At 49.4% G+C, this 10,206-nt stretch overlaps 1 protein-coding gene across 1 annotated transcript; it reads right to left on the minus strand.

Moving 5' to 3' along the window:
* Positions 1–546: 546 nt before the first annotated feature.
* CCDC97 (coiled-coil domain containing 97) lies at positions 547–9,934 on the minus strand. The gene is made up of 5 exons (XM_087727295.1): positions 9,842–9,934; positions 7,415–8,355; positions 4,418–4,672; positions 3,340–3,469; positions 547–1,746 (listed from the first exon to the last, which is right to left on the minus strand). Exons 2-5 carry the CDS (start codon positions 8,256–8,258, stop codon positions 1,614–1,616), a joined length of 1,362 nt encoding a protein of 453 aa, XP_087583421.1. The 5' UTR covers positions 8,259–8,355; positions 9,842–9,934; the 3' UTR covers positions 547–1,613.
* Between the last annotated feature and the right edge of the window lie 272 nt (positions 9,935–10,206).

Genomic DNA, 10,206 nt, shown 5'->3' on the forward strand with positions numbered 1-10,206 from the left:
GATTGGCCCAAAGTCACCCAGCCAGCTTTCGTGTCTCAGGCAGAACTAGAACTCACCATCGCCTGGTGATTGGCCCAAAGTCACCCAGCCAGCTTTTGTGTCTCAGGCAAAACTAGAACTCACCATCACCTGGTGATTGGCCCAAAGTCACCCAGCCAGTTTGCGCGTCTAAGGCAGAACTAGAACTCACCATCGCCTGGTGATTGGCCCAAAGTCACCCAGCCAGCTTTCGTGTCTCAGGCAGAACTAGAACTCATCATCACCCGGTGATTGTTGCAAGGTCATCCAGCCGGTTTTCGTCACTGTCTCCTGGTTTCTAAACGGATGCCTTAACCAAACCGACTCTTCCAATTGCAGAATTAATGAGTGCAAATTCTAAAAGTGACTTCCATTTTGGCGCCCCCCTTCTCTTTTCTCATCCGTGAGCCTTTAGAGGCAGAGACTGCATGGGGTACAACATTTTTTTTACTTCAATCCTTGGGAAGCAACGCGAAGCGGAGAACTTCCCTGCGCGTTCCGGAAAAAAAATTGCTAAATGACGCCAACCCGTATTTAACGGTTTTATTGTTTGCCTCTGAATGCTGGAGAATTGCACCCAATTCGCCATTGAATATGCAGAACACCGGAGGGGACGGTGGGATGTTTGATTTGGGGCGAGAGTCAGCATCTGTCTCTAACGGGGACTGATTACCGTATTTTTCAAAGTATAAGAGGCTCCGGAGTATAAGACGCACCGAGCTTTCGGGGAGGAAAACAAGGGAAAAAAATTCTGCTTCTGCCTCCCAGCAATTTGCCTCCTTGCAGCCAACAGCCCGTTTCAGTTACAGCACAGCCTGTTAGCACAAGCAGCTGATTGTGGCCTCCCCACACCATCTGTTTCAGGCTGCAGGGATTGCCATAGCCTATTGCCGCCGCCACGCGCCCCATTTTCGGCTTCCGTGCACCCCGTTTTCCGCCCGTTCTGGGACAGCGGGGATCGGAATGGGTGGAAAAAGGGGCACGCGGCGGTCAACAACGGGGCGCGCAGAGGCCAAAACAGCTGATGGTTGGGAGGCCGATCCAACCGACCATCTGCTGCTTGCGCGAATCAGGCTGGGTTGAAACAGGCTGTTTCCGGTTTGCTGCAAGGAGGCAAATCGCTTGGAGGCAGAGGCTAAAGGGTGGGGGGGCCAGCGAGTGGGAGTACATTCGTTGGGTAAGACCACCCAAATACCGATTTACAAATCAAGGGGAAAAGGCAGACACAAGAAAGCAACATGCTGGCATCTCCACAAAGGGACGAGATGTTCTGGGCCACGTCACACACACACCGGTTTACTGAGAGCTCTCCGTTCTCCGCCATCTTTTTTCCTACTGGGGACTCTGAAGAATTCAGGAAGCAAGGTGCTAATTTCCCCACCGGCTATGAAATGTGTATGGGGGGGGTCTTCCAAACTGCCCTCGTCAACCGGTTCTGAAGATTTCACACCTTTGTTGTGAAAGTGAAAAAGCTGATTTTTTCCCCACCCGATTCAGGGAAGGGGAATGAGAACACGAGTGGGGGGTCCCACCCATGTACGCTTCCCTGCTCGGTCATCAGCGGTGCCCCGGGGCCTTCACCTTCATCCCAGGAACTAAGGTCTTCGTTCCGTCTCGGCTGTTTCCATACCGTCGGCGGCTTCGGGCTCCTCGCCGTCGAAGTACCGCTCTTCCTCGTCTCTCGAGACAATGTCGAGGTTATCAAACTCTGGATTCTCGTCGACTTCACTGAGGGGGGGGAAGGCAGGGGATAAAGGAGAGAGCGGGAAAGGGTTCAGCGTTTCACCATAGGGCGTCCTTGTCTTACGACAATCCAGGGGTGGGCTTCTGGGCGTTTGCAGGGATTCCGGAGAAACTCTAAGATTCTATGCAGTTCGGAGAACCTCCAAATCCCGCTGCTGGCTGGCCCTGCCCACCCCTGCACTCCCCGGAGTCCCCTTGTGGCCCGTTTTGGATGCAGGTAAGTTCCAGGCGCGCACGGAGGCTCGGGGAGGGGGAAAACGGGCCCGTTTCTGGCCTCCAGGGGGCCTCCAGAGCCTGGGGAGGCTGTTTGCGCCCTCCCAGAGGCTCGAGATAAACATCCGGAGCTCAGGGAGGGCAAAAACACCCCTCTGCCGTGGTGCAGGAGGCCAACTAGGCCAAGCCCACCCAGCAACCGGGCAGAAAACCCCTTGTTAAAATTTTTGAAAACCACCCGCGATTCAGCCCAAAATCATTGTTGCTAAGCAAGGCTGTTAAGTCAGTTTTTTTGCCCCATTTTGTGACCTTTCGTGACACAATTGCGGAGTCAATGGCTACGGTTGTTAAGGGACTCATGCAGTCGTGAAGCAAATAAGGCATTCTCCATCAACGTTGGGCGTCACAAGCCAGCTGGGAAAGTCACAACTGCCGATCCCTAGAGCCAAGGTGGCGCAGTGGTTAGGGTGCAGTACCGCAGGCCACTTCAGCTGACTGTTATCTGCAGTTCGGCGGTTCTAATCTCACCGGCTCAAGGTTGACTCAGCCTTCCATCCTTCCGAGGTGGGTAAAATGAGGACCCGGATTGTTGGGGGCAATACGCTGACTCTGTAAACCGCTTAGAGAGGGCTGAAAGCCCTATGAAGCGGTATAGAAGTCTAACTGCTATTGCTATTGCTATCCCATGACCCCAGGGCCTGTGTAACTGTTACATACAATAGTCCTCGATTTACTACCACAATTAAGCCCAAAACGTTTGCTGTCAAGTGAGAATTTGTGAAGGGAGTTTTGTCCCATTGTAGCCTTCTTGCCACTGTTGTTAAGTGAATCGCAACAGTTAATATGCTACTAACCCGGTTGTTAAGTGAGTCCGACTTCCTCCTATTCCTATTCCTGTCCTGTCCTAGTCCTGTTCCCGCTCCTGTTCTGCTCTGTTCTGTCCTACTCCTATTCCATTCTGTTCCATTCCCACCAGGCCACTCTTCAAGTTGTGACATTCTGAGCGCTAATAAGTCAGAAGTGGGGAAACTAAATGAAAATTGTGGTATGGTGATAGTAAAATATATAAATTTTTAACATATACAATTTAAACGGAATGGAATATATGTGACTGTGGATAGAACGCACGAAATGTACTTGTGACCAATGGATACGCTTTCTGCAAGATGTAATGAAAGATGGTTCTTTTCTTTTTGTGTCTTTTCTGTATTAAAACTAATAAAATTTTTATATAAGAAAAAAGAAGTGGGGAATGTATGAGCTCGGTTACGTGGGCTTCTCTTGCCCAACCCATAAATCCAGCTTAGTGTTAGGTGCGCATGCAATTCCTTCAGGGATCTCCCCTGTCCCGAATCCTGCCCTTACCTGTAGTCGAAGTCCATATCCTTGCCCTCCAGGAAGTGCTGGTACATACGGCTCGTGAACTCTTCCCGCAGGAAAGCCTTCTCCTCCACATCGGGGACCCATTCGTCGGCATCAGGGTTGAAATCCTGGTCTGAAGAGGAAAGAACAGGAGGAGGGATGCTCAGCGTCTCTTCCAGGGCTGGGGGACAAGCCGCCCTTCTCTGTTTTCATGCAACTTCCTTAACTTTTATTTATATTCCAACTTTACCAGGCGGGATATTCAGTGATGAACATATCTGACGCAACTTCATCTTTTAATGACCCCGTAATCCCTTGCGGGGTGGAGTCTGGGCAACTGAATGGAGCTAGCAGAATGTTTTCATGGCCAGATGCCCTTCCCTGTCGCAAATATGGAGTTTTGTTCAGCAGATATATTCTCAGTGTGCCCAGAGAGAGAAATATCTGCCGCTACCTGGGATCAAACTCACAACCTCCTGATTGCGAGGCGAGAGCAACACCTCCAGGCCACCGCAACACAACTTTCTCCTCCTATTTTCCCCCCACAACAATCCTGTGAGGTAGGTTGGGCTGAGAGACTGAGGAACAAAATCACCCAGCTGGCTTCCAGGTTTAAGGCGGGACTAGAATTCACCGTCTCCTGGGGATTGGCTCAAAGTCACCCAACCGTCTTTCATGGTGGGACTAGAACTCAGCACATCCCGGTGATTAGCCTAAAGTCACCCAGCTGGCTTTCGTGCTTAAGGAAGGCAGGATTAGAACTCACTGTCCCCCGATTTGTGCCTTAACCACTAGATCAAACTGCCTCTCCTACTACTCCAGATAGTAGAGGCAGCTTCCTCTAATATTGAGGGAGACAGAAATCCTCCCTGGCCGTTTAGGAGACAATAAAAGAAATCGATTAAATTGTATTTAATTTAGAATTTAATGTAATTTTGAATTAAATCCTATCCATTACTCCCCTTTTCCCTGCAAAAGCCCCAGGTTCTCCCCTGTTCTCCCTTTGAAGCAACTCGGCTGCTCTCAGGGCCTGGGCCCTTTAAGATCCAACCACTAGATGTTACTTCCCCGTTTCACTCACCTTGGCTGTCCTGGTCACTGTCTTCCTCCTCCTCTTCTTGGCAGGCCTCTTCCTGCTCCTGCTGGATCAGCAGCCGCTGCTGGATGACCTTCTCCTGATAGGACTCGAGGAGGATGCCCGAGAGGGAGCAGGAAGCCTCCAGTTTACAGTGGCCCAGTTCCTGCAGCTCCTCATCGCTCAGATACTGCCCAATGTACTGCTCATACAGGAGAGGGTCCCGGACCCTCATTTGCTCATCGCTGAAATATTCCCCACCTGCAAGGAACGGGAAGAGGGGTGTCTGTGAGCCTGGGACATTGGTTTCTCTCCTCTCTCTCCTTCCCTCTCTCCCTTCTCTCTCCCTCTCTCTGCCTCTCTCTTCTCTTTCTCCTTCCCTCTTTCTCTCTCTCCTTCCCTCTCTTCTCTCTCCCTTCTTGCTCTCTCTCCCTCTCTCATCTTCTTTCTCTCTCCTTCCCTCTCCTCTCTCCCTTCTGCTCTCTCTATCTTCTCTTTCTCTCTCTCCTTTCCTCTCTCTCCCCTTCCCTCTCTTCTCTCTCCATCTCTTCTCTCTCCCTTCTTGCTCTCTCTCCCTCTCTCAACTTCTTTCTCTCTCCTTCCCTCTCCTCTCTCCCTTCTGCTCTCTATCTTCTCTTTCTCTCTCTCCTTTCCTCTCTTCTCTCCCTTCTTGCTCTCTCTCCCTCTCTCCTCTTCTTTCTCTCTCCTTCCCTCTCCTCTCTCCCTTCTGCTCTCTCTCTATCTTCTCTTTCTCTCTCTCCTTTCCTCTCTCTCTCCTTCCCTCTTCTCTCTCCCTTCTTGCTCTCTCTCTCCCTCTCTTCTTTCTCCTTCTCTCTCTTCTCTCTCCCTTCTTGCTCTCTCTCCCTCTCATCTTCTCTCTCCTTCCCTCTCCTCTCTCCCTTCTGCTCTCTATCTTCTCTTTCTCTCTCCTTTCCTCTCTCTCTCCTTCCCTCTCTTCTCTCCCTTGCTCTCTCTCTCCCTCTCTCTTATCTTCTCTTACACTCTCTCCTTTCCTCTCTCTTCTCTCTCCCTCCCCCCTCTCTCTAACATCCATCCATCATATGCAGCCTAGACAGTAATAGAACAGCTGCCTTATAGTTCAATCCAAGATAAGAGCAGCAAAATTACTGCACACCACACACCCTGGAGAATAGTTGACAGGTCTCCTTGCCCTGTCCTTTTAAAAAGAAAAAGCTAATTCTATTCGCCACGAAGACCCACGCAGCCTCTGCTCCAGCCTCCCCGTGGCGAAGGAAATAACGGCATTTACTGCAATCTTGTTTATTCCAATGGTTTGCACATCAGCTCAATCCCAAGGTTCTAGACAGCTTACTATGCATGACAAACGCATAACTACCTTTTCCCTCTCCGCTTTCTTCTCAAAACTAAATTCCTCTACAGGTGTTACTCTTCAAAAGTGAAATTTATTACTTGGCAAAAACCAGGCACCAGCCTGATTGCTGCATTTTATGCCAACTGGAGTTTCTGAGATGTCTTGAAAAGCAATCTAGGGACAATTATTGCCAGAAATAATTAATTCTGTCAGTCTGTCTGTCCATTCATCATCCACCCACCCACTCACCAACTTACCACTATATCCATCCATCCAACATTCATGCATTCTTTCTCTCTCTCTCCTCCTCCTCCCTCCCTCCTCCCTCTGGCTTAGTTACACAGCAAACTCCAATTTCTGTCTTTGTGCAACAGAACTACTAACTAGCAAAATAAGATGAACCACAAGCAGCTAATATATTGTGGGCATGTGGTCTCTGTCTAAGTTGGAGAACTGTTGTGGCCCGGCAAGAGCCGTTGGAGCTGCCACCAGACTCCGACAGCGAGGGGCCCTATGAGTCGGCCCTGGAGGAGGTGGAGGACCATGGACAGGGTGCCGACTCCGAACAGGGCGAGGAGAGACTGGTTGGCCATCAGGTAGCGGCGGAGGCTTGGATCAGAGGGAGTGTTCAGGAAAACACTTGTGAGTTGTTTCAGGATGCACCCCTTCGAAGGGCTACTCGGTGGAAGGAACAACTGCGTAAATGTAGGAGATGATTGCGCTTAGCTGATTAAGATCCTCTCCTGATTATGAAAGAGACTGTTTGTGCCACGCCCTGTTTGCAGGAGTCAACGTTCATGATTCAGAGAAACCAACTTGGAGAAGTGGTTTGCTGTGAGAGCTTGTTTGCATTGCCTAGGTTTGTAAGAATTACTGCCAGAGTGCTTATCTCTTTGTTTATTTTGGGCTTGCAGCCAACGAGAGTCTGGACTGATTAAAAGTAATCTTATTTACTTTTTCTTGTGGCTTTCGTTTCTGGACGGAGAAGGGCGGGGTCAGAACAGAGAACTATGCCGAATGAACTTAGTCCTGTCATTGGAGTCAGCCACTAAGAATAGATCAGCAATTTTTGCATATTAACACCTGAAAGTTATGCTGCTAAAATGGTGGCTGGGGTTCCACCACAAAACCGCGGAGGACAAAATCGCGCTCGACAAAAGCGCGCATTTGACGTCATCACAGCGCAACGAAAACATCGCGCTGTGATCGAAAAATGTAAAAAGCGAAAACCTTACCCTAACCCCTCCAAACCTAACCCTAAACCTAACCCTTAACCTAACCCTAAATCTAACCCTAAACGTAACCCTTAACCTAACGCTAAACCTAACGCTAACCCTTAACCTAACGCTAAATGTAACCCTAACGCTCTAAACCTAACCCTAACCCTTAACCTAACCCTAACCCTAACCCTAACCCTTACCTTTATGTGAATCGGCTTGCTTTAATTTTAATTTTATTTCAATTTTTAATTTTTTTCGTCGCGCTGTGATGACGTCAAATGCGCGCTTTCGTCGAGCGCGATTTTGTCCTCTGCGGTTTTGACGGGTCACGGGTGGCTGGTCCTTCTCCTTAGTCCATAAAGCTGCCAATCCACAGGTTGACTTTTAAACAAACTGTAAACCCATTCCCCACCCACCCACCCAAAAAACCCCCACTCAGGGCCCCAGTACCTCTGATGAGTTGTTGCAAAGCTGCGTAGCGCTTGTTCTTCACCCTCGTGTGCAGGGTTTTGCCCAGATTTGCTTTGCGGATCTCGGCGCAGTAAAAATCTGCCTCATAATTGCCAGAGAGATGGTGGAAACAGGGCAAATGTTCTTCGCGCAGGACCGTTCGGAAGCGCTCCAGGAAGACCAGAGGCTTGGTGTGGTATAAATTCCGTAAAATGCCCAGTTTCTGGGCTGGTGTAAAATCTGGTTCGTCCTTCTGTTGGCTCTGGACCGCTAAGCGGCTGTTCGCCACGGTGTGGAACATGGCAAGCAGAGCAGAGTCCTCCTCTTCCATGGGACTGTCAAGGACCACGTTTGAACCAGAGGACTTAAAATTCCCATTATTGTAAGAAGGTGACCGTTTGCTGTTGGAGATCTCCTCTCCGTTAGGGGTGCCACTTTCAGCATCCAAATCCCCCGGTTTTTCAGAGCCTTGGTTAAAATCTTGGGCAGCCTTGCTCCCATTAGTTGGGGTTAGGTTTTCTGTCTTTAATTCACCCAAGCACCAGGAGAGAGACGGCCCCATTTTGGACCTGTATTTGTCCACCGAAGAATTTTGGCCTGGGTGCCAAGAGTCCTCCTCCCTGCGTGAAGGCGATTGAAATGTTCCTTTCCTGCTCAGGGAATAGTTGTGTGAATTTGGGACTCCTGACATTTCTTCCCCCCAATATGTGTGACCCCTAGGGGAGCTGCCAACCATCCCGAAGCTGCACATATCTGAGGCTGCATCGCCAGAAGACGCTCGGCAAGGCCCATCAGAATCTCTGTTGCTCTGCGAAGGGCAATCTTTGCTTGCTGGAACTTCCATCTTGTGATTTCTTGCCTTGATTTTGTCTGGAAAATTGCTCTCTAGGCAGATCAACTACTGGCTTCCTCCCCTATTCTCTCTCTTAGGGAATCAACAGCTAGAAAGAGAAAATCATTTTTGCAACACTGAATGAAATAGATATCAAATGCCCCCCCCCGCACCCCCCCCCCACCCAAGAGGGGGAATAACATCTACTGAACTGGGACAACCCAAGACTGTGGCTCAGAAATAAATTCAAATAAGCTTGCCATGAATCCCAAGAGGTGTTCTGTGAAGCAGAGTGAAATGATAGAGAAGACAAATTCAAAATTATTTCAGTGAATTATTTCAAGGGCTATACATTTTGGAAGGAAGACCAAGATGATGTTGATATCTTAAAACAGACACTTTAATGGCATGGAAAAGACAGAACGACTACCCAGTGGAAGGAGGAAGAGCATGGCTGCTCCTTCCCCAGTTATACTGATGGGAGCTAGAGGGCCACTCCACCATCCCTTAAGAAGGTCTGGATCCACTCCAAGCACATGTCCAGATATTCAGATTGAAGGGCCTCAGCTGGACAAAATCTCTAATGTGATTCCACATCACCCCAATGGACTGGAGGCTAAAACATATGAAGAACGGTTGCAGGAATTGGATATGTCTAGTTTAATGCAAAGAAGGACTAGGGGAGACATGATAGCAGCCTTCCAGTATCCCAGGAGCTGCCACAAAAAAGAGGGAGTCAAGCTATTCTCCAAAGCACCTGAGGCCAGGACAAGAAGCAATGGGTGGAAATTAATCAAGGAGAGAAGCAACCTAGAACTAAGGAGAAATTCCGACAGTTAGAACAACTAATCAATGGAAAAAACTTGCCTCCAGAGGTTGCGAATGCTCCAACACTGGACGTTTTTAAGAAGATGTTGGATAGCCATTTGTCTGAAGTGGCGTAGGGTTTCCTGCCTAAGCATGGGGTTGGACTAGAAGACCTCCAAGGTCCCTTCCAACTGTGTTATTCTATTTCTATCCCTGACTCTAGGAAGAGTGCAGAGAAGAGCAACAGATGATTAGGGGCGCGGAGGCTAAAACATATGATGAACGGTTGCAGGAACTGGATTTATCTAGTTTAATGAAAAGAAGGACTAGGGGAGACATGATAGCAGTCTTCCAATATTTGAGGGGCTGCCACAAAGGAGAGGGAGTCAAACTATTCTCCAAAGCATCTGAAGCGATGGGTGGAAACTAATCAAGGAGAGAAGCAACTTAGAACTAAGGAGAAATCTCCTGACAGGTTAAACAGTTAACCAGTGGAACGACTTGCCACCAGAAGTTGTAAATGCTCCAAGACTGGACGTTTTTAAGAAGAGATTGGACAGCCATTTGTCTGAAGTGGTGTGGGCTTTCCTGCCTGAGCAGGGGGTTCGACTAGAAGACCTCCAAGGTCCCTTCCAACTCTTGTTATTCTGACTGCCAAGCGCTCTGGAGCAGGGAGGACCCCAAGGGGAGCAGATGGGGGTCGTTGCCAAAGGAAGGGACGCCTTTCCAGGGCAACCACCCCACCAAAGCGGGGTGGCGTGGGGGCGAAGCCCAGGATGGAAGCTCACCGTTGGAAACGGCTCCCGAGGCTCATCCCGCTCCTCCTTCGATCTCTTGCTTCGCGGGGGAAGGTAAATCAAGTCGGACCAGCTCTCTCCGAGCGATTTCCGGTTCCTGGGCGGGGCCGCGGGAATGGCGCTCCGGGCGGGAATCGGGGCTGCGGAAATTTTGGTTCCGGAAGAATTCTAACGGTGTGAGTCTATGGAGATTTCTTAGCCATCCCGAAATTTTGCAAAAGGCAACTGGAGACTTTGGGGTTTGGTTTTTTTTTCTCTCTTTGAAAACGTTTCGCTTCTCATCCAGGAAGCTTCTTCAGTTCCATCTCAGTCTCAGAACTGAAGAAGCTTCTTGGATGAGCAGCGAAACGTCTCTG

The sequence above is a fragment of the Thamnophis sirtalis genome, unplaced genomic scaffold, assembly GCF_051295495.1.
Source record: "Thamnophis sirtalis isolate CommonGarterSnake01/CBP01778 unplaced genomic scaffold, rThaSir2_p1.2 scaffold_13, whole genome shotgun sequence".
Lineage (NCBI taxonomy): Eukaryota > Metazoa > Chordata > Lepidosauria > Squamata > Natricidae > Thamnophis > Thamnophis sirtalis.